A 24187-nucleotide genomic window follows, 5' to 3' on the forward strand; every position below is an offset into this window, starting at 1 on the left:
CCAAACCTGAGCTCTTGGGAGAAGTCGAGAAGTTCTATGGACAGTTATACACAACAACCCGAGCACCCGTCATGGATCTAGCTAGAGACCCTAGAGCTAGACTAACTCGACACTATACCGAAGATATCCCGGACGTCAGCCTGTACGAGATTAGTATGGCTCTCAAACAGCTTAAGAATGGCAAAGCCCCAGGTGATGACGGAATTACGGCCGAACTCCTGAAGGCGGGTGGTAAACCAGTCCTTAAGGCCCTTCAGACGCTGTTTAGTTCCGCCATGTTGTGCCAACTCCCATATTAATCGGCGTTTAACATGGCGAATACTTGACCAGGGTTTCAGAAGTATAAAACGAGGGTCAATTTTATGCTTTAAAATATGATACTCAATGATTCGATATTAATCTCAGTGCAACTCGCTCGCTCATATATTTGCGTGAGAGAGACGGACTAAGATTAGATAATATCAAATAGAGATATTTAAAAAAAATCTAAATAACTTAATGTCACCTTAAGACGACAATGTAAGAAGTATGTAAGTCTCGCCTACACATCTGTATGTGTTATAAGTTTATCTCTATTGCACCTCGAGCAATACTTAAAATATAGGGGTCTCGCTTGCACAGTTGTGTTAACTGTATTCGGTTATCCCTGTTGCTCGTTGTGCACATATTCATTATAACGGTGTGTAGTATTTGCAAATGTGTGGGTGCTGGACCAGATTTTAGTTTTGTCAACTATTAACGTCACATATCTACCCCTTTTTACCTAGATCTATGTTATTAGGGTTCCGTACCGAAAGGGTAAAAACGGGACCCTATAACTAAGACTCCGCTGTCCCTCTGTCCGTCTCTCCGTCTGTCCGTCTGTCTGTCTGTCTGTCACCAGGCTGTATCTCATAAACCGTGTTAGCTAACAGGTGAAATTTTCACAGATGATGTATTTTAGTTGCCGCTATAACAACAAATACTAAAAAGTATGGAACCCTCGGTGCGCGAGTCCGACTCACACTTGGCCGGTTTTTTAATAGTTTACAGTGCTTTTATTTTTATTTATTCAAAAAATTAAATCAAAAGTCAAAATTGGGTAACTGACATCATAGTCATACTTGTTATGGCCATTTTTTGCCCGGATGCTGCACTTCATGATAAAAGCAAGCCGCTTTGCACAGTGCTAGAAGGGACCAAACTGAGTGATTTGACCCGCAGCAGCGCAAGTTTCACCCCTTAGGAACAGAGATGGCGCCACTTCTTTAAAAAATATTTCAAAAAATTCTAAAAGCTGAACTAATGAACCCATTTAAATGTTTAATATCTCAAACGAAAGCTCATTATATACATTACTTTAAAAAAATACTTGATAGTTTTTACTTGATTTCTCAAAAAAAAATGTACGGAACATGAATATTTTATTGCATGTATATATTACTGAATAAATAACAAGTATTATACAAAAAACCCTACACCGATACATCTCATACTTCACGAAATATGAAAGTTTGAATGTGAGTGTAAATTTCTTCAAAATATATTGCAAAAAATCCTACAAGCTAAACTATTTGACAGATTTCAATGTTTAATATCCCAAATAAAAGCTCATTATATACATTACTTATAAAAAAATACTCAAAAAACATATACTGAATACTTTTGGCAAAAAACGGCATCTTAAGTTTTTTTTTCTTACTCGATTGATGGTTTTTATTTGATTTCTTAAAAAATAATTATGGAACGAATAGTTTAACAAATGTACATATATAGTACTGAGTATATAAAAAGTATTACAAAAAAACCCGTCACCGATACCTTTCATTCTTCACGAAATATTTAAGTTCAATTATGCACTTTCTTACAAATAAATTTATTTAAAAGAAATCTTCAACCGCAGTAAGTGCACTGATTTTAATATGAAATGTGTCATATTAAAAGAAATCACCAAATTTATTTTAATAAATAAATAAAAAATAAATAAATAAAAACTGAATTTAGTTTTTTCCTGGTGCTGAATTACAAAAAAATATAACAAAATCGAAATTATTTTTATTTAAAGTGACTACATAATTATGTAAACAAAAAACTTAAATGTCCTCCTCGGGTTCACCGATAGATGTAGAACTGAAAAAGAAAAGTCGTTTTGAAGTACTCGTACCATTTCAATACTACATAATCACCGATCATACATGAACTGATTGCTGTAGATTACTGTTGAATTATTTTTGTGCCTAGCTGATTACCATTAAACCCATAATTTTGTGCCAGACCAGTGGTTTAAATTACATTAACTTACTTTTGATTTGTACAGCCACCTTTGCATGATTTACACTGGGCTGTGCACGGTAAGCTGACGCGACGACACCCACAACGCTTAGTTTCGCAGCCAGATTTGCAGCCACAATGGTCCAAGAAGCTTAATTGCGACCAAATCGCTGTAACTGCCGACCATTCTGGAGCCCAACTCTCTTTTTCCTTAGTCCATCCCCAAGAAGATGGACATGGTATGGAAACTTCTGATTTCAGAGCGTTTCCCCATATATGGCCCGCTTGGTAAGCTGCTCGAAGTGCATGTTTATAGAGAGCAGCTGATGTAGGTGGCAGGGTTGGCAGGTTCCAATTTCTCGGCCAAATTTGTTCCCTGAACGAAGCCCTCCATTGACTGACAACGAAGGTGGACAAATTTGGTTTTCGTACTGGAAGAATTCGTTCAGATCGTGCTGCCTTTCTCTGGCCACTATAAAAGACGGGAAAATAGGAGTAAGTCAACTTTTAAGTTTTTGATTTTGTCTGTTTTCAGGTGTGTACCTACATATTTTAATTTAAGTATAAGGTAACCCTAGATTTGTGTTATTGTTTTGCTATAGTGACAATTTCAAACAACAAGCTTGTGACCAGCCTCTGCCACCTACATCAGCCGCTCTCTATAAACATGCACTTCGAGCAGCTTACCAAGCGGGCCAGATATGGGGAAACGCTCCTCTGAAACCAGAAGTTTCCATACCATGTACATCTTAGGGATGGACTAAGGAAAAAGAGAGTTGGACTCTAGAATGGTCGGCAGTTACAGCGATTTGGTCGCAATTAAGCCTCTTGGACCATTGTGGCTGCAAATCTAGCTGCGAAACTATGCGTTGTGGGTGTCGTCGCGTCAGCTTACCATGCACAGCCCAGTGTAAATCATGCAAAGGTAGCTGTACAAATCAAAAGTAAGTTAATGTAATTTTCAACCCAGGGTTATTTTGCATGCTGGCCACTGATTATAGGTTTGGCACAAAATTATAGGTTTAATGGTAATCAGCTAGGCACAAAAATAATTCAACAGTAATCTACAGCAACCAGTTCATGTATGATCGGTGATTTTTGTAGCATTGGAATGGTACGAGTACCTCAAAACGACTTTTCTTTTTCAGTTATACATCTATTCGGTGAACCCGAAGAGGACATTTAAGTTTTTTGTTTACGAATGTAGTCACTTTAAATAAAAATAATTTCTATTTTGTTATATTTTTTTTGTAATTCAGCACCAGGAAAAAACTATTCAGGTTTAATTAATTTATTTATTAAAATAAATTGGGTAATTTCTTTTCATATGACACATTTCATATTAAAATCAGTGCTCTTACTGCGGTTGAAGATTTCTTTTAAATAAATTTATTTGTAAGAGTGTGCATAATTGAACTTAAATATTTCGTGAAGAATGAAAGGTATCGGTGTCGGGTTTTTTTGTAATACTTTTTATATACTCAGTACTATATGTGTGTATATAACTATTCATGTTCCATTTTTTTTAAAGAAATCAAGTAAAAACTATCAATCGAGTAAGAAAAAAAAACTTAAGATGCCGTTTTTTTGTCAAAAGTATTCAGTATATGTTTTTTGTGTATTTTTTATAAGTAATGTATATAATGACCTTTTATTTGAGATATTAAACATTGAAATCGGTCAATAAGTTTAGCTTGTAGAATTTTTTGAAATATATTTTGAAGAAATTTACACTCACATTCAAACTTTCATATTTCGTGAAGTATGAGAGGTATCGGTGTCGGTTTTTTTTATAATACTTGTTATTTATTCAGTAATATATACATGCATTAAACTATTCATGTTCAATACACTTTTTTTGAGAAATCAAGTAAAAACTATCAATCGAGTAAAAAATAAAAATTTAAGATGCCTTTTTTGTCAAAATTATTCAGTATATAATTTTTGAGTATTTTTTTAAAAGTAATGTATATAATGAGCTTTCATTTGAGATATTAAACATTTAAATCGGTTCATTGGTTTAGCTTGTAGAATTTTTTGAAATAATTTTTAAAGAAGTGGCGCCATCTCTGTTCCTAAAGGGTGAAACTGCCACTGCTGCGGGTCAAATCACTCAGTTTGGTCCCTACTATCACTGTGCAAAGCGGCTTGCTTTTATCATGAAGTGCAGCATTTTGTTCATAACAAGTATGGCTATCAAGAGAGGAACCACATGGGAACCACAGACGAACAAAAAAATTGCTTGTGACAAGTGACAAGCATGAGTGACGTCACAAGAACTGTAGATCCGTTTTGGCGCGAAAGTTTAAATTGTCAGTTTGTAACAGCAATATTTGACTACAAATTACAGTTTTTTTTATTTTTTAATACACTCATGGTCTGTTCTACATGCAATTCTTTCAAATGAAACCAAAAATGAAAATATTGTATCTTGTATATTGTATCTATCATCATCATAATCATCATAACTCTTAAGAGCCTGGCTCTTGTCGGTGAAGTAACCGCCACTGCGTTCTTCTTTCTGCCGCTGTTTTGAGCTCCTGATACGTCACTACGTTGATTGTCTCTTTGGCTTGGTCCAAAAACGCACGTCTCGGACTTCCTCTGCCTCTCCTTTTTTCTATTCTTCCTTCTATTATAGACTATGTAAGTATCGTGCCGTATCAGGTGCCCCAACATGTTTCCCCTTCTGTTTTTAATCATCGTATCTAATGTAACATAATAATATACGAGACTGTTTGTTTCTTATTAAATAAAAAAACGGGTCTTGAAACCATTCAAATCACTTAGATGCTTCAGTCTGTGGGAGCTCGATATCCCAATCGATGTTAGATTTCCAAGTCTGTTGGAACCAAATTCGTCCCTTAAGAACATCCTAAAAGACCCAGTGGGTCGTACAACGCATTTATTAATAATATGATAGCAAAGGATTAAGCTACTTACGCTGCGTCTTACGTAAGCGAACAATTCGCGAACGCGAAGAGGGAGTACAGAATGACGTCTGTCATCTTCGGTGCCTGCTTTAGCCCCCTATATTGCGCAATTTATAGAAAAAATGCTCTTGAACATAGTGATTTGTATCCACAAGCCGTGGACGCCATTTTGTTTAGCCACTACATGGATGACTACATCGACTCACAAGATGGCGTCGACGAAGCTGCTGAGTTAGCGGCAGACATTATCATCGTGCACAAAGCCGCCTGCTTTGAGATGCGAGAAGTGGCTGATTTGGCGCATGACAATAATGGATCACTAAAACGTAGAGGCTCTTATATGAAGGACAACACAGCATTAAAAAAAGGAGCCTGAACAGAACATTCAATCCAGTTACGATAAGGAACCTTTATCCGAATTCTTGTGTTGGCGGAAGAGAATCCGTAAGGCGAAGAAAATAATCAGTTTGAATTAAATGAAGGATCGGGTAAACTAATAAATAAATCCAAATAAGAACACACAGTTAATCATAGATCAAACCCGAAGCAAATGACCAGAGAACAATATAAAATCATAGTAGGAGAGGATGCCTTAGCATCAATGAGAGTAAATGGTACCAAGGGCGAGACAAAGTGCCGGAGAATATCTATCAAAATATATATATGAATATATTATATCCACTAATACTGATTATACTGAATAAGGAATAAGGTTAAGCCCGAAAGAAAAAACTCCCTAACCTCGACAAGATGTTAAAGTAGACGCTCGCAGCTGGCGTGTCCTACCTCCACGAAGGTTGAAGCACGAAATAAAAATTCTACTAGCTAGTAGCTAGCCCTGTTAATGTTACTATGGGCCGCCGCCATAAAAAAAGGATCCGTGGCCCTTTAAGGATGACTCACGTTAGACCGGGCCGTGACTGGGCAGGAGCTTCCGGCGCTTCGTTTTCTATGGAAAGCATCACGTGATCACCTGTCATATCATAGAAAAGTAAGCGCCGGAAGCTCCGGCCCGGTCTAACGTGAGTCATCCTTTACTGTACATGGCTCACAAGGGCATTACACCTGGAATTAGTACACAGCCTTTCTTTAGATTCCGCCATAATGAGCTTGAGGCGTTTGATTTCCAGACGAGGTATCAAGGGTAGGTCAAGTACTGCCTTCAATGGCATGTCATAGATCGTAAATCAAAATCTTCCATAATTAACCGTAACACGCAATAAATAGCTACAATGAGAGCATAATAGCGGCGAAACAAGCGCACGCCACGCCATAGCGGGTTAGGTCTGAACTTGCTTTGTTATTGCGCAATGCAGAGCATAGTAAGTAGGTACAATACAAGTTTTGTAAGTAACATTTACTACATTTAAAATTGTTTTATCTTATATTCATCCTTAAACTTTAAATGAATCGATTACAATTTACTCAGACAATGGGACCGCCTCCATCGAAGCAGCGACCAGAGGAATCAAGTGGAGTTTTTTTCCCGCTGCAGCGCCGTCTTTTGGTGGATGTTGGGAGCGTCTCGTAAGAACAGTAAAAGTGGCACTGAAGGCAACACTTAACGAAAGGTTTCCCAAGGACAGGAAAGACTAATAACACTGCTGATGGAAGCTGAAGCGATTGCGAATTCTCGTCCGCTGGCGCACGTGCCACAGACCCAGAGGACTTCTACTTCCTAACTGGGTGTCCATCAATCCAAATCCTGTCATCGACCTTAGAAGACCGTTAGGCCGCTCAGAGTGGAAGAAGGCAATCAGGTTATCAGACCACTTTTGGAAACGCTGGGTGCGTGAAGTCTTGCCAACTATGCAAACACGAATAAACGTAAAGGGAGATCCTGGTCAGGAACCAAATAGGAGATGCGGTGACAATAGTGGATGAATCACTGTGGCGCCTGAACATGGCCAAAAGGAAGAGTAACCAATATGTTTCCCGGAAAAGATGGCGTGAACGTTGCGACGACTGGGGGTACGCTTCGCCGTCCCCATAAAAAACTAATTAGACTTGCCACCTAAGGCTTAATTATTGTACTTAGATTAGTTGGTGCATAACTAGCTACACGAGGGGCAGGATGTTGCAGTCGTTGCAGACTCTTTGCAGCATCATGTTTATTTTTCTTATCTGTCTATTATAATTCTAATTCAAATTTAGAATTGTCATTTCATTACTTCAGGTTTTTATTGATTGGTTGTGTCATTGCTGTGATTTTCTTATTTAAGTATTGTAAATTTATATTGATAATTAAACTAATATCGAAGGTATAATTCTCTCCTTTTATTCGCTCAGTCCACCATTACGTTTCATCTTTTTAACCGACTTCAAGATTTCAAAAGGAGGAGGTTATCAATTCGGTTGTTTTTTTTTTAAATGTTTGTTACTCCTTAACTCCGTCATTTCTGGACCGATTTTGATTTTTTTTTTTTGATTGTAAGTATATACATACAGATTGGTCCCGTTTTGGTCAAAACGCAGTTCTGATAATGGGATCCATGAGGAATCGAGGGAACTCCTCAAATGTTAAAGGCGATTTTAGTATTTTCATCAACAAATCAAGCATTTACATTTAAAAAAGTGACATTTGATGAAGTGGAACTGCTGATGATGATCAGAACGGAACTCTTCAATGACGCATAGTTCACGTTTGGCGATTTGTCCTCTTCGTTATGATTGGTAAGCAAGTTAGGTTTTCAAGACACATTTTTGTCAAGCTCGAGTTCTGATGATGAGATCCATGAGGAATCGAGGGAACTCCTCAAATGTGAAAGGCATACATATAGTGATTTTTGTAAAAAAAGTGACATTTGATGAAGTGCAACTGCTGATGATGATCAGAAATATCAGAATGGAACTCTTTAACGACGCATAGTTCACGTTTGGCGATTTGTCCTCTTCGTTATGATTGGTAAGCAAGTTAGGTTTTCAAGACACATTTTTGTCAAGCAATAATTCTCTCCTTTTATTCGCTCAGTCCACCATTACGTTTCATCTTTTTAACCGACTTCAAGATTTCAAAAGGAGGAGGTTATCAATTCGGTTGTTTTTTTTTTTTAATGTTTGTTACTCCTTAACTCCGTCATTACTGGACCGATTTTGAATTTTTTTTTATTTTATTGTAAGTATATACATACAGATTGGTCCCGTTTTGGTCAAAACGCAGTTCTGATGATGGGATCCATGAGGAATCGAGGGAACTCCTCAAATGTTAAAGGCGATTTTAGTATTTTCATCAACAAATCAAGCATTTACATTTAAAAAAGTGACATTTGATGAAGTGGAACTGCTGATGATGATCAGAACGGAACTCTTCAATGACGCATAGTTCACGTTTGGCGATTTGTCCTCTTCGTTATGATTGGTAAGCAAGTTAGGTTTTCAAGACACATTTTTGTCAAGCTCGAGTTCTGATGATGAGATCCATGAGGAATCGAGGGAACTCCTCAAATGTGGAAGGCATACATATAGTGATTTTTGTAAAAAAAGTGACATTTGATGAAGTGCAACTGCTGATGATGATCAGAAATATCAGAATGGAACTCTTTAACGACGCATAGTTCACGTTTGGCGATTTGTCCTCTTCGTTATGATTGGTAAGCAAGTTAGGTTTTCAAGACACATTTTTGTCAAGCTCGAGTTCTGATGATGGGATCCATGAGGAATCGAGGTAACTCCTCAAATGAGAAAGGCATACATATAGTGATTTTTTGTATTTTCATCAACAAATCCAGCTTTTACATAAAAAAGTGACATTTGATGAAGTGGAACTGCTGATGATGATCAGAATGGAACTCTTCAACGACACATAGTTCACGTTTGGCGATTTATTCTCTTCGTTATGGACCCAGCCCCAAACTTGGACCTGAACTTTTTTTTGAACTGCGATCCTCACAAAAACGAAATGCTATCTGAACATTGGGTTAGGTTAGGTTAGAACTATGACGAAACGAAATGCTACTAGAAACGTGGGCGGTTTTACCTCATTTTAGTTAGGCAAAAGATGCTGTCTTTTTTATTTCATTGTCTGGAGTGCACCATCAACAATAAGTAACCTTTCAACGGCATCCCCCATTGAAGGCGGTTTTTTTTTTATTAAAAATTATTCGTAGTAAAGTTAAAGCATGAGTAAAAGCAAAATTGTATCTGTATATCATAGTGGGTATACAATTCGCAGAGAGTTGGTTATTCATTAGGCATTATATGATATTTTCTCAGACTAACCTGTCTGTTTATTTTTCAAATTATTTCCACACCGAAAACCCCGGGGTATGGAAATCACGCTATCTTTTGGTCGCTAATCGACATGACTTCCCTTGACATCCACCTTCATTCAAAATTAACTGTAAAGTTTACTTCAAAAATAAACTTCGTAGCAGATTCTTATTAAACTGGAAAACTCAATAAAAATATAATTGAGAAGAATTATTTCAATTTAGTATAATTGTCCATTATTTTTAATCTCAGCTTTACATTTAAACCAATCACATTAAGAAAATATGAAACCAAATCTATAAGAGGATTCTACTCGCAGTGTTGGTCCAACATTCGGACTTTGTTGTTGATTTTTGACCGACTACTTGGTATGTTTGCTTGCTTGAGGTTCTGGTGACTGTTTATAACCTATTTTTATAAATTATGTACTCAAGTTAATCTAATATAAACTAACTGCTATTAAATTGCACACTAATTGCTGTGTATAAGCTTATATTAATAAAATGTAAAATTAATATTTAATAACCGATTTTTTTATTTTATTAAATGAAGTTTTATAAGTACATTGCTTGCTGCCATTTACGAGATCAGGCAATCCAATGAATATGTACGAATGGAAGAATTTGCAATAAGGAAATGGGTCTGCTGTCTGTAAACATGGCTTCATCTTACAGTGTTAAATGTTTCCACCCCATACCGCAATACATATTTGGGTCTTTTACCCCGTTGTTTGTCAAATTAAAATAATTAAGGAATAATTCAGATCAATTATGGATTAGTTAATTAATAAAAAATATTTTTATTTCAGAAATTCCGCCTTTAGTAAGCAGTTTTTACAGATCCCGCTATACCAAGTTTTGGATTAACACCTTGCCTAATAATATGACGAAATTTGTCCGAGACCCTTTATACGAGTTTACGCTTATGCCGACAACACAAAAGCCAAAAGTGGTTAACAGAGCACAAGGTACTTTATTTATTTTTTCAGATACGTGTTGAGAATCGCTTTTACCACCCTAAAAGTACTACGTTTATTTATTTTTTCAAACTGTTACGATTAGCGATAGGGATTGGGTTTCACCCCCAAAAGAGAAGATGACTGATTGGTCAAAAATGCATAAATATTTGTTTATTTCTTACGAAAACTTAAATAGTAAAAGCATTGTCCTTTTTTAAAGAAATCATTGATCGCTCTTCAAATTTCCACCCCATTTTTTACACTCTTAAAGGATGATTTAGGGGATAAAAAGTAAAAAAGATGGCTGGCAAAATGAGGGGCAAAATCTTATACAGAGCTCAGGAGGAAATTCAATTTATCATAAAGCATCGACCAACTTTCAAGTGAGAAATATTTCCAGCATACGAAGTTTCCTAAAAAAGCGAGTTTAAATGGTCTACTACCAATATATTACATTGGTCTATTACACGTGTAGGTATGATTATGTTTTTTTTATGTTTTTCAGATCCTATAAGAAGAATTTGGACACCGACTATCATTGAAACGCCTAGTGTTAATTCGCCAATGTATGGTAGAGTAAAACCTTATTCTCCGCCAGTCTATTCCCCAAATACTGACTCTATTTACCATGAAATACAATCAATAAAATCACCGTCTAGAACTATTTCACCGAAAATAATAGAGAAAAGTACAATTTATTCTTCAACCTCAAAACCTAAAAATCTCAACGATGTTCAAGTAAAAACATCCACATCAACAATTACTCTTATTGTGTCACTGGGAATCCTTTTTCTAGCAGTAAATGTTGGAATTTGCGCCGTCTTATGTTTCAAGAAGAGAAATATCAATTTACGGGAAAACATGGTACAACTTAATCGTCGAAACCGCGCAAATGTTGGCGAGGTTGACATAATCGGTCAAAAAAAGTCAAAAGATGATAAGAATGCTCTTCAAACGCTAAAAACTAGTTGTAGCGTTATAAAATCAATGAGTCTTAGTAAGATGAGAGGCAATCAGAATGTAAAAAATAAACAAGAATTGTGCAAAACGCCTAAATCAGACGATTCAGGTGGTTTCCGAGAACGATTCCAACTCAGGCGACATCTTTCAACTAGTACTTTAGATGCACATACTAAAGTAAGGGACTGGATAGCGAATGAAGTAATGCATAGATGCTCACCTAATATAATGCGAACATCTAATAATGCACTTAACGTCAACAATCCATCTGCTCCTCCTAACATATTTACAAGATCAGAAGAATTACTACCGAATGCTAAAATTCCTAAAACATTACACATCATAACTGATTTCGGGCGAAAAGAATCTATACTACATAATGCCAATTGTCAAAAAAACACCTCAGTTTCTAAATTTAGTTCATCATCATCCATTTCTAGTCATAAAAAATCAATCAATTCTAGTATTAAAGATGCAGGTAAATCAACGGACTCTATAAAAAGCAAGAATACCGAAAGCTCTGCCTCTAAAAAGGTTTCTGTAGCAATAGACGCAACACCAACGGCTCGGACAAATTCTATACTTCAACAAGAACCTATAGAGCTACAAAAGTCAGTCAAAAGAACTGACCAGAAACATTCCGAAAATGAAAATAAGGATACTAAAATTAAATTTACTAACGAAGTAACGTTGTCTATAGAAAAAGATGAGACTTTTTTAAAAATATCTCATAAACATTCCACTTCAGATCCAGTCACAGACGTGAACTACGACAATATTTTTAAAAACACAATTAAGGCATATAAAGGATTAGAAGATATATTGCCACCTGTTACGTTCCGAAATGATATTAATGTTACGTCTGCAAGTGACAGTGTAAAAGTAGAGCCCTTATCAACATCAGAAGCTCTGCTGACAATTAAGAGGAGGAATTTTCCAAAAGTTTTGCCAGATTTACCTCAACTGCAAAAAAGGTTTTCTTTGCAGCCTACAGCTCTGCAAACATTTCGTCATTACAAAAGAAGTATAGAAAGTGATTCAGCTTCTCTTAAGGTTCCTCCACAACCACCACCAAGAACAACAACTTTGGATCGTCGTCTCGCGTATAAATATACCAAACCATTGTCTTCTTTTGAATCATCCGATGCAGGTAGAAATGTCAAATATAATAATTCTCCTATTAACTATGAGAATATTGATGAATTTTCAACGCGAAAAGCGAGCACTTATAAAGGCGGAGATTCCATTGTAACTTCTCAGAACAGAGAATATCCAAAAGTAATAATATCGTCTGATGATGCAATTAATGTATCCGTGTCTGATTTTATTCAAGCATCACCGAGTTTAACAAGTATGTCGAGTAACGTACCAAGAGTGAGATTGCCTGACAATTTTCATACTTGTAACGACTACTCAGTAGCATCATTTTCTTCAGTTTGTTCTGACGATGACATGGATATTTTGGAATGTGACTTCACCGAAGACTTAGGTGAAGATAAACTCATTCAAGAGTTAGTGGGACGGGTAGACTCTCCTACTAATTCCGAGGACATGTTAGATTCGAAGGGTCCAGCAACAATACATGAGAAAAAAATGGAAATAGTTCCAGTGAAAATAAATACTACTTATACGGTTCCAATATCTAAAGAAAATTACGTGTGCATAACAGATTTACAACTACCGAATGACTCATGTGTTGAAAAAACAGCCCAAATCAAACCTAACTACGGTATTAGTAAATTACAACAAAGAAGTGAAGGTATTCATAGACCCTCAGAAAAAGCGGTAAAAGTAATACAAAGGGGTTTTATACGATCCTCTACGATATTAAACCGAAGTTTAAAAAGTGCAATAAGTAATGATAAAAGTGATCAAAACAAACTAGAACATTCAAATTCCGGTTCATCTAACGATACAGAAGCTAGTACTGGTACCGTGAAGAAAATGGAAATCTCGAAAAAGAGCAAATGACATTTCTTTAAAAATTCTAATATTAGTATCATTTAATTTCAGAAATAAATCCTTTAGGTAAACCAAACCTGTGATCTTTTGTGGGCGCTAATAACCCCTTAGCCCCGTTAAAGGACTTTAACCACGTATTCCCAACGGCTTTAAGAGTAAAAAAAGTTAAATCAACGTAGGTCTCATTTTTGCATTTTTATTTACTGCCCTTTTGAATAAAGCTACTTAATAGCGAGCGGCGTATATTGAGTTCCGTAAAACCTCCCAACTATAGTCCAAAGCTCCCAACTATGATCCAAAATTTACTGTAATTTTATCGTTCAGGTGTCTCTTTTACATTTACTGTTTTTTGTAGTTCTAACTCTAGATATGTTTATATATGGCAGAAAAAACTCGGAGTAAACCAAAAGAAACATTTGTATTGATACTTAATTTCCTTTTGAATTTATGGATCATAGTTGCAATATTGGACTATAGTTGGGAGGTTTTACGGTTTCCAATTTGAAAGTTATTCTAAAAAGGAGGAGGAGGATATTATAGTCACGTTTCAACTCGCACTACTTTTTACGGCGATAACTTTTTACACACAAAGTTTTGGGACTACCTGCCATAGTAAAAGTTTTACAACTCAGAATAACCTATCCGCTAACCCTTATTGGTCAAAAGGGCCAATTAGCCCACCCTCCTTTATTTTTGTTTTAAATTCGTAATGGGTAATTCAAGGATCATAATACACAATTTCACTTTAAGGGGCCCACTGACTATCAGGCCGCCGGACGATATTGGCCTGTCAGTTAGAACAAAAAATTGACAGTTCCGAACAACTGACCATTAGTTGTATAAGAAGCTGCTTGGCAAAAAAAATTTTCTTTATTTTGTGATTCTCACACGTGCAAAATTCTGGGGTAAATAATAAATACACTTCGGCGAGTTGGCTATAATTATGTTTAAAGTCCAGTGTCAGATAAGATAAGATAATTTATTCCATAACAATTTTACAATCATGTCGGAAATATCTTACAAGCTACTAAAATAAATTACAATTTTATAAATAACATGCATATTATAGATTAAATTAAAATATACAAGATAAAAACAATCACAGTCTTATATTTAGTTTAGTTTAGTCAAATTTAAGAACATATCGAAGAATAAATTACAGATTACAAATAAAATCGTTGATTTCGTAATAGCATTTACTGATTAAATGGTCTCTTAGCCGGCTTTTAAAGTTGTTCACATTATGTATTGTTTTGAGCTCAGTGGGGAGGCAATTATACAGTTTTACTGCTTGATATCGCACACAATGGTGAACAACTTTCAATTTAGGCGCTAACAAGTTATCCAATTCCTTCCTGCGTGTGTTCATTCTAGAGATTCTTTCTTCCTCGGTTTCGTATCTCTCTAGTGTTTACGACACCAGTCAGTATGACTAGAATATAGAGACACGGTACCGTTAGGATTTTGAGCCGAACCTCCACACACACTTCTCTACCCTCAGCCCTCACACCGGTGTTGCCCTTGAGCCATCTTAGATGTCGCTTTATGTGGGGGCGAGTCACCGTCTGACGAAAATAAAATTGTATACCATTTTAGGCGTCCGGTTTTATATCCCAAAGCCCAGTATTTAGTCCATCGCTTTTACCCAATGCCTAGTTCATTTTTTAGTTTCCATCAATTCTCAATAGTCCTTACACCCTGGCGGATGCTGCCTCTGCTTGCGTCCCAGTCACGGGCAAGTGCAGGGGCAGTATCCGCTCGGTGTACCCCTTACATTTCATTAGTGTCAAAAAGGCCTCTACGTATTGACTTCGGCTCCGCGCACGCCTCACAAAGGTCTGAAACACCATTGTTCCGTGATAGAAAAGAAATACACTTCACGAAACATGCCAATTATATACTTTGACGCTTAGTATTATTTATATAGGTACATATGTGTGGATTAATAAATATTACTCTTAAAATACTACATTGATTTTTACTGTTTTTTATTATATTGTACAGAGAGAGAGAGAGATCTAAATATATATATAGACCAATTTAATTGAGACACAGGAGATGGTGCCACTAAGGAAATATTTCAACAGTTAAATACTTCAACGGACAGGCGGTTCAGCGGGTAAGTTAAAGTTGCAAACCTCTTATCTCCTCCGAAAGGAGTCAAGGGATTTGCTACTTTAGGTATTGTTGGCTAAAGTAGCAAATCCCTAATGTCCTTGAAATGGAGTTACGAGGTTTGCGTCTGCGATTATAGGCGGTGATAAATTACATTACTCTTTGTCTTTGGCGATTGACAAGATGCCTCGCATGCTGCCGAATTTCAAAATCCCTTTATACGTTTAAAGAAAAACTACGAATTCTTTTGGCTTATAAATTAGACTTCACAGACGTGACACGTGGATACCCACTAAAGGTTACCCTGGAAAGACACAATTTTCTACTACAAGCACGATTTTACGCAATAATCTGAGTGATAAAAGAAAAAAATTAATACTTACTTTTTCGAGTGTTTGTTAGTGTTTCAAAATTCAATTAATAGTACATTATGATACAAGTGTGCTACGTTGGCCATTACACACGAGGCGATATTGTGCGCGCGAGTTGTAAGCGAGCGCGCAATAAGAAAGCCGATGTGTGTAATGACCAATGCACACGCGTTTCATACGACGTTTTTCATCACACTTGCGAGGAAAAAACAAAACGACAACAAACAGTTCATTGAAGTAAGCTACCAACACGTTTCCAAGAAAGACTGGGCGTTTTTGCTGATTTTCCATTGTATAAAAGTTTCATATGCGGCCAATTATTTTTCTCCCGATTTTGATTTCTATACACCTACCACCACCTTGGCCACCTGCATGGAAGCCTATAATACCTAGGGACAAGCGGCAAGTGTGTTGTGACGATCGCGGGGACATAGTGAGTGCAGTGTGCTTGACTTCGTTCGATACAGCCGCCCTACCAGACCTTAACTTGACGACTCCATCTGCGGACTGCCCCGCGCCCCCCGCCCCCGCCCCATCAGCGCGTGCGCAACGAGCGACGAGGCGGGCGGCGCGGGCAGTGCACGACGTACAACCGCCGCGGACACTCGTGCCTGAGGATGGATTCCCAAAGAATCCGAAACATGTCGCCAAAAGCGACTAAACATAATAGTGAGTAAAAACCGTACTGATAAATATTTTGAAATATGTCTCACGATAGTTTAAGTGCGATTACCTTGATTGCCAAAAAGCGGTCATCGGGAGCTTCCGACAAGAATTTTGAAATATTTTAGATTTCTTGCTTTTATACCCCGCAGATTGCCGCTTCAGCAGCGAGTTTAGATTCTTGTATTCTTTAATATTAATACCGTGTTTCAACTGTACGGTACATCTTAGCATAGAATACATAGCCCATAGTGTTGAGGGCTTTTTGGTTTTTGCAGCTATGTTGAAATATGCGAGAAATACATTCTCCGAAAACGAGCTTGTCTTGGTTTCTTTTTGCCAATTTATGAATGCGTCGTAATTTTTCATGTAGATATGTTTGCTTTTTTCCGGTAGCATATTACGCATAACTAAGGTGGCTTCCTCTCTTAAATTAGGCTGAGTACAGTCCATAGTTTCCCTATCGCTCTCGTCACTTGACGTCATTTTTATTTTTGGTGATATAACAATCGGAACGAACGAGAATAAATAAAAAAAATTCAAATTGCCGCCTTTTTACCCGACTGCCAAAGGAGGAGGGCAATGTTTTTCGAGTGTATGTATGTATGTATGTATGTATGTCTGTTTCTTTGTGGCCTCCTGTAGCCTAAACGGCTTGATGGATTTTGATGTATGAGGTATCATTAGATTCGTCTTGATCACGGGAGTTTCATAGGACATTTTACCCCGAAATTCCTACATGAACATGTTATTTTTTCGTAAACGCAAGCCACCCACGCGTCAGCAAGCAATGAGCAAATAACTAGTTCTGCAACTCCCGCGCACCTCTCGCGTAGCGGTCTGGTAGCGGGCAAAGAAGGGCGTGGCCTGCCTTGTGGCGCGTGGTGCGGTACGGAGGGGGATATTCTCGAGTGCCCAACGCGGGCCCACGCGCATGTAGGGAATGCAATACCGGGATACCAGGATCCCGAAATACCGGGATCCCGCATGCATTTTGCGGGATTAATCCCGCGCGTAAATTAAGCGGGATCGCGCGGGATTTGCGGGATTGAGGAGCGACGTGGTTCTTACGTGTTACTAAGTACAAGTAACATGTCTCCTACTGGCGAAAATTCTTCACGGAGTCTAGATGCATCTGTGGAGGAAGGGGGAAGGACACGGAAGAGAATTTCTCCCGAATTTGTCTATTTTTTGCTATCTTGTGAATTGAGTAATATTTGTTTTGATTAAATATTCAAAAATAAACATTTATTTATATGAACAAATATTCTTGCTTGTATGTACATACTGTTAAGTATGTTGGAGACGGTGTACAAAGAGTTTCCAAGTACTGGCAGTACAGCAACAGTACCTACTAGGAAATTTACGCTGTGTGTGAAAGTATTTTTTGAAGGCGAAAGATTCGCAGTGCTAAATGCAAGTTGTGCCAAACAATAATAAAACTGTGGGGCGTATTTAATACCAGTAATGTCTAATAATTATTCTTTAAGAAGTAAAATAAAGAATTTTTCATCTTACTTTTCTCGTAAAAGGTGTTATACACGTAGGCGATGCGGTCCGTAAAATCGTAAATTTCGACCTGGGGATGTAGTATTTTTTTACGTCACACTTGCTAGGTGATGCGGTCCGTAAATCCTAAATTTGGAACTAGGGCTGATTTAATGTACGTAGGTTCCAATATTAAGCAGAAGTTTTATTTTTTCCGTCTTTTTTTCTAACAAGGTGTGATGAAACTTGTGAGGAACATTTGGCGTGCCACGGTACAGGAATGACGAAATCGTGTTTTTAGCCTTCAGTTCACACTCGTTCGTACATTTTTGTTTACCGCCCATAATACACAATGTACTATTTCTAAATATTGTTTACTTTTTGTATTGAACCTTCAAATTTAGTACCAATTCGTAAAATTGTATAGTAACTTGCGGGATCCCGCAAATACCAGGATCCCGCGGGACTGAGACTGACAATCCCGCTAAATACCGGGATTGAATTCCTCATGCGGGATTGCATTCTCTACGCGCATGACATGAGGGCACACGTCGTTGACGGTCGACTTTTCTAAGTGATTTTTTTCGATACTTCCTCGTTCGAATCGAAAATTATAAAGTAATATAAAAAATTAATTATTATAAAAAAAAAACAACTGCACACTAAAAAGAGGAAAACAAGCCCTACAAGAAATATTGTTTAATCAAATGCTAAAACCAAGCTATGGAATGTAATCGGTAGTTAAACAAGTAAAAACTTATTCTAAATACTAACTAAATATAATTTCTAAATGTTGATGGTAAGTATCGCAGGCGGGGACCAACTTGACCGCCACCAACGAAAATACCTACCTAATTACCATTCTGCTAAATAGTGAACTTAAGAGCCAACAGGAGCCGAGACCAAACTCAATTTTGAGATTTGAAAGAGAATATCGTCGTCGCGCTGACGGGGGCGGTACCGCGTACCGAGGGACTATCCCAGTGTGTGTGGTGCACGCACACCGACGCGCACGTTATTTGCGCTCCTCGCCGGCCTCACGCCGCTCGCGTTTTTAGTAACTAAATTCAATATCCTTCTACAACCTGCAATCTAATTAACATTTCGAGTTACAGAATAGTAAAAAAACATAACATAACATGGACATACAAGAAAACATTGTTGTATAAAAACATACAAGATAACGGCTGTTAAATTAATCCAATTAAATATTTTTAAATATGATAAACAAAAATATTAAATTATAGTCGTGAGTATTTTAAAAGTAAAACTCCCTTATACCTTGATTTTAAACAAAGTATTTTACTTATAACTTACTTGGTTCGTATGAATTAGTGACATACCTAATTAAAAAAGAAAGCTATAACTCCCGCGGGAACAATATAGGCCTTTTCCCTTCAGTACACCTGCATGAAATAAGATCTTTTCGAGCAAGCGTCTTGAAAAACAAATTTGCCGCTTTTTTATCATAATAAAGAAACATGTGACATGTGATATTTCTTACTTTGATGTAATTATACAGTTTTATTGATGGTCCGTTTTTTTATTTATGTGTCAGATTTTGATAAAAATTGGTATAAATTGAAGAGCTCCTAATTCTGATCGGAATAAATATGAAACCCAATAAATAAATAAATAATAATAAATATTAAATCAATATTATAGGACATTCTTACACAGATTGACTAAGTCCCACGGTAAGCCCAAGGAGGCTTGTGTTATGGGTACTCAGACAACGATATACATAATATATAAATACTTAAATACAAATAGAAAACACCCATGACTCAGGAACAAATATCTGTGCTCATCATATCATATCATCGAACCCAGGACCATCGGCTTCACAGGCAGGGTCACTACCTCCTAGGCCAGACGACCGGTCGTCGCCCAATATTTTGGGACAATAGTCTAGTCTACAAAAGGTTCAAGGTGGTGAAAAAAATAGTATAAGCTGTTCGCATAAAAAAAACCGCAAATCGATGTACAGGTTAGCCGTTTGGTACACGTATATACTAGTCAAAACAAAAATTTTGACCCGCAGTTCCTAAAAAAAATTCCCTTAGGAGGGGAGTGCTGAAACCTTTTTTTGTATAAAAAAAAAACTTTTTTTTTAAACCTATCGTATACTTCTCATCTATCATACGAAAGGGCTTTTTGAAGCGATTCTGAAAATATACCACATCATTGCATTTTAGCCATTTTTAGGGTTCCGTAGCCAAATGGCAAAAAACGGAACCCTTATGGATTCGTCATGTCTGTCTGTCTGTCGTCCGTCCGTATGTCACAGCCGCTTCTTTCCGAAACTATAAGAACTGTTGAAACTTGGTAAGTAGATGTATTCTGTGAACCGCATTAAGATTTTCACTCAAAAATAGGAAAAAAAAAATTTTAGGGGTTCCCCATACTTAGAACTGAAACCCAAAAAAATTTTTTTTTCATTTAACCCATACGTGTGTGGTATCTATGGATAGGTCTTCAAAAATGATATTGAGGTTTCTCATATATTTTTTTTCTAAACTGAATAGTTTGCGCGAGACCGAGAGACACTTCCAAAGTGGTAAAATGTGTAACCCCCCTCTAACTTCTAAAATAAGAGAATGATAAAACTGAAAAAATATATGATGTACATTACCTTGCCAACTTTTACCGAGAACTGGTTTGAACGAGATCTAGTTAGTAGTTTTTTTTAAAATACGTTATAAATCGTAAACCGCAATTTACCTTTCACTCACGTTTCACATAAAAATACATTGTTTAAATTGTGTAATGTACGGAACCCTCGGCGCCCGATTCCGATTCGCACTTGGCCGGTTTTTTCTTAAATTGAAAGAAAAAGAATTTTCAAAACATACCAAGTTTGGGCTCCTCCAGATACGATATGGCTGATTTTTTTTTTGTACAAATGATACGTGATATCCTCATAATGTAACCCCAAAAAAGCAATAAAAAATTTATTTAGTTTTTTTTTTTCAATACAAAGTGACACAGTTCTACTTAACCCTTTAACTTGACCCCAAACTTGGTGTGTTTTGAAAATTCTATTTGTTTTAATTTACAAAAAAATGGCTAAAATGTAATGATGTGGTATAATTTTAGAATCGCCTCAAAAAGCCCTTTCGTATGATACCACACACGATAGGTTTTTGGAAAAAAAATATGTTTTTTTTTTTCATACAAAAAAAATGTTTCAGCATACCCCTCCTAAGGGATTTTTTTTAGAAACTGCGGGTCAAAAATTTTGTTTTGACCTCTTAGTATGCGTGTGCCAAACGGCTAACCTGTACATCGATTTGCGGTTTTTCTTTGAAATTGGGCTTGTACGGCTGCCACTAATAGAGATACTAACTCCTAAAAATACGTATGATACCTCATTGGATTCAGAATGATGTCTAGAAAAATGTATTCGAAGCGTTTATTCCCACATAAAAAAAGTTCAAAGCTATTAACAAAAAACGGCCAAGTGCGAGTCGGTTCCGTACCATTACGCAAAAAACGGCAAAAAATCCCGTTTGTTGTTTGGGAGCCCCACTTAAAAAAATATTTTATTCTGTTTTTAGTATTTGTTGTTATAGCGGCAACAGAAATACATCATCCGTAAATATTGCAACTTTTTAGCTATCACGGTTCACGAGATACAGCCTGGTGACAGACGGACAGGCAGATTGACAGACAGACAGACAGATATTATTTTAAAGGTATTAAATATTCTTTTAAAAATTAGGAAATAATATGGTGTATTTAAAACATATCATGGAATATACTACGTTTATAAATTGATATTATGTAAAGTAATTTTTTCAACAAGTTAGGCAATTATTAAGTCACCACATTTTTTTCGAACTTTCGTCTTTGTTGTAAATTAAAAAAAAAGAAAATAATTGGCGTAAAAAGTATTTCGCCTCGTGGAGCCCCTTTCATGAGATCACGTCACAAAAGTTTTAATAAAATTAATACTTTGTTTAAAATAAATTTTTGAATAATAGTGAAAATTGTAAAATATAAAGCAATATAATAATACGTACTTAGAACTGATACTTTTCTAAATAAAGAATGAATAAACTAAATTGTGTAATTAATTTTTAGTGCAAATCACCACAATTTGCTTCTAAAGAGCAAATCTGTGACCAAAAATTATATATAGTTTTAATTTTTCGTTCGTATATTCAGATTTGTGTATGAAAATGTGAAACTATTATTTCTAAAATAAATTATTCGTCCCTAATTTACACAAAATTTATACCAAATTTGATCTCATATCTAGAGATAGGTAGAAATAGAGGCAAACTGGACCGCAGAAGCCGACTTTTCCCCTCCCTTTTTGGGGGTAGCCAGGACTTAATCTCGTAGCTAGTGCGTCAGCTCAGCTTTGTATGAACCAAGGAATAATAAATAGTGTTAAACGATATCCCCTGAGGCCAAAGTGCATACTCACTTTACTTACTTCGCCTACTAAGAGGCAAATCGCGACTTTGTTATGGTTTATCGATAACTTATCACATCACTAGATTATCGACTTTCAATGTCGACTATTGCCCATCACTTTTCTGTCCGTGTACGTATTTAGAAACTTGACCCCGCCCCTAAAATTAGTGCGATAAGGACAACTGCAGCTTAGGCGAAAAATCCTGCGTAAAAATCTCAAAAATCGAGGTTTCGTACTCGACTGTTTCCTCCTCCAAAACTTAAGCAATCGTAACCAAATTTGGAAATCTAAATGTTTATGAAATTGTCTGTGTCGGACTGTTTTGATTTTTTGGCTAATTGATACCAGTTTTGAATACCACGCCTCTCATTGCGGCATAGTCAGTGAGGCCATTTTTGGCCATGTTTGAAGGGCTCTAGCGCCTTAAAAAACAAAAATATCAAAAAAAGCAAAACACACCGACACAGATATTGACAATATTAATCTGTGTTGAAAAAATCATTCCTCTAGCTTCAAAAACCAGGGAGGAAACAGTCGAGTACGTTTGTATGGAGAAATGACCACTCCTGTTGGCTCTTAACAACCAACAACCAAAATGACTATAAGTAACCCGGTGTTGGTCCCCGCCTGCGATACTTACCATCAACATTTATAAATTATATTTAGTTAGTATTTAGAATAAGTTTTTATTTATTTAACTATCGATTACATTCCATAGTAGGGAATGCGGAACCGGTACTGTTCCCAGAACCGGAAGAACCGGGATTTCCCGGTTCTTCGGTACTTTTCGGTACTGAGTAGTTACTGTTATATTATTTGTTAAATGAGAATTACTTATATGAAACTGAAAGTAAAGATTCAATTTTGTGTAATTCAATACAAATACAACCTAGAAAAGAACAAAATGATGAACTAGCAAAAAATCACAATTATGTACCTAAGCTTTCATACTTTATTCAATAATCTTCGTAAAATGCGAAATTTTACGCACAAGATCTATTTTTTTTTTGTATATTATTATTTTAATAATCAATAAATGGAGAAGCAAATTAATGACTCATAAGAACAAACAACAGTTTCATAACCTTCTATACTAATTAAGAGAAATAGTATATTTTCTTTCTTCACTCATTACCTTTCGTAGACCTTCACGAAGGCGTTCTCTTTTTGTGTCATATTCCTTGAGTGAAATTTCCCTGATTGTGCTAGGAGATTTATTAGGCAGCGGTTGACCAGCTCCTTCAAACAGCGGTGTCAAATCCAGATATGGTAAACTGTTTCAAAGGAACTCTGTCGAGTGCAATCATGCGGCAAATTCTGTCGTTTTTGTTATTTTTGGGTTTACAATCAAATTCATTAAGTAGACTATAAGCTTCACGTTCTTGAGTAGTTGGCGTTGGGAAAACGTCTGTGTGCAAAGAATTATCTCTTGTACTGGGTCCTGGTTGTGGGTCTGGCTGCATGTCAAGGACAATTAAATTAACCTTTTTTTAAATGCTAGTGGATTACGCTATCCACTAGCACTAGTTGATCCACCTTACGTTTTTAAAACTTTCCCGCACTGATGTGTGTAGTTTGTCTTTTTCTTTTTCACATAATGTACGCGCAAATAATAAGAAAAAATAAAATAAATTAAATATCTAAAAGTACGCTCTGATTGGCCCCCTAATCTTAAATTCTTTGTTTTATTTAATTCACATATATAGACCATCAAACTACAACAGCTACAATACTTATAATAATAAGTATTTATCTGACTACTCAAGCCGCACTGTCAAAGTTGGGGACTTTGGGTAGTTATCGCATTAAAGCCCAAATCGTAGCCGGAAAATACCGAGTGGGACAAACCGTG

General features: G+C 36.5%; 1 protein-coding gene and 1 long non-coding RNA gene across 2 annotated transcripts in view; one reads left to right on the forward strand and one right to left on the reverse strand.

The window, feature by feature from the left end:
* LOC134754159 (uncharacterized) overlaps positions 1-13510 on the forward strand; it is a 108444-nt gene extending 94934 nt beyond the window's left edge. Inside the window, exons 11-12 of the mRNA XM_063690280.1 lie at positions 10201-10359; positions 10856-13510. Coding sequence (XP_063546350.1) covers positions 10201-10359; positions 10856-13281 — 2585 coding nt within the window. The 3' untranslated portion in view covers positions 13282-13510. The remainder of the gene's footprint in view (positions 1-10200; positions 10360-10855) is intronic.
* The window catches only part of LOC134754504 (uncharacterized), a 579708-nt gene that overhangs the window by 33247 nt on the left and 522274 nt on the right, over positions 1-24187 (reverse strand). The gene's annotated exons all lie outside the window — the stretch shown is intronic.

Source organism: Cydia strobilella, chromosome Z, assembly GCF_947568885.1.
Source record: "Cydia strobilella chromosome Z, ilCydStro3.1, whole genome shotgun sequence".
Lineage (NCBI taxonomy): Eukaryota > Metazoa > Arthropoda > Insecta > Lepidoptera > Tortricidae > Cydia > Cydia strobilella.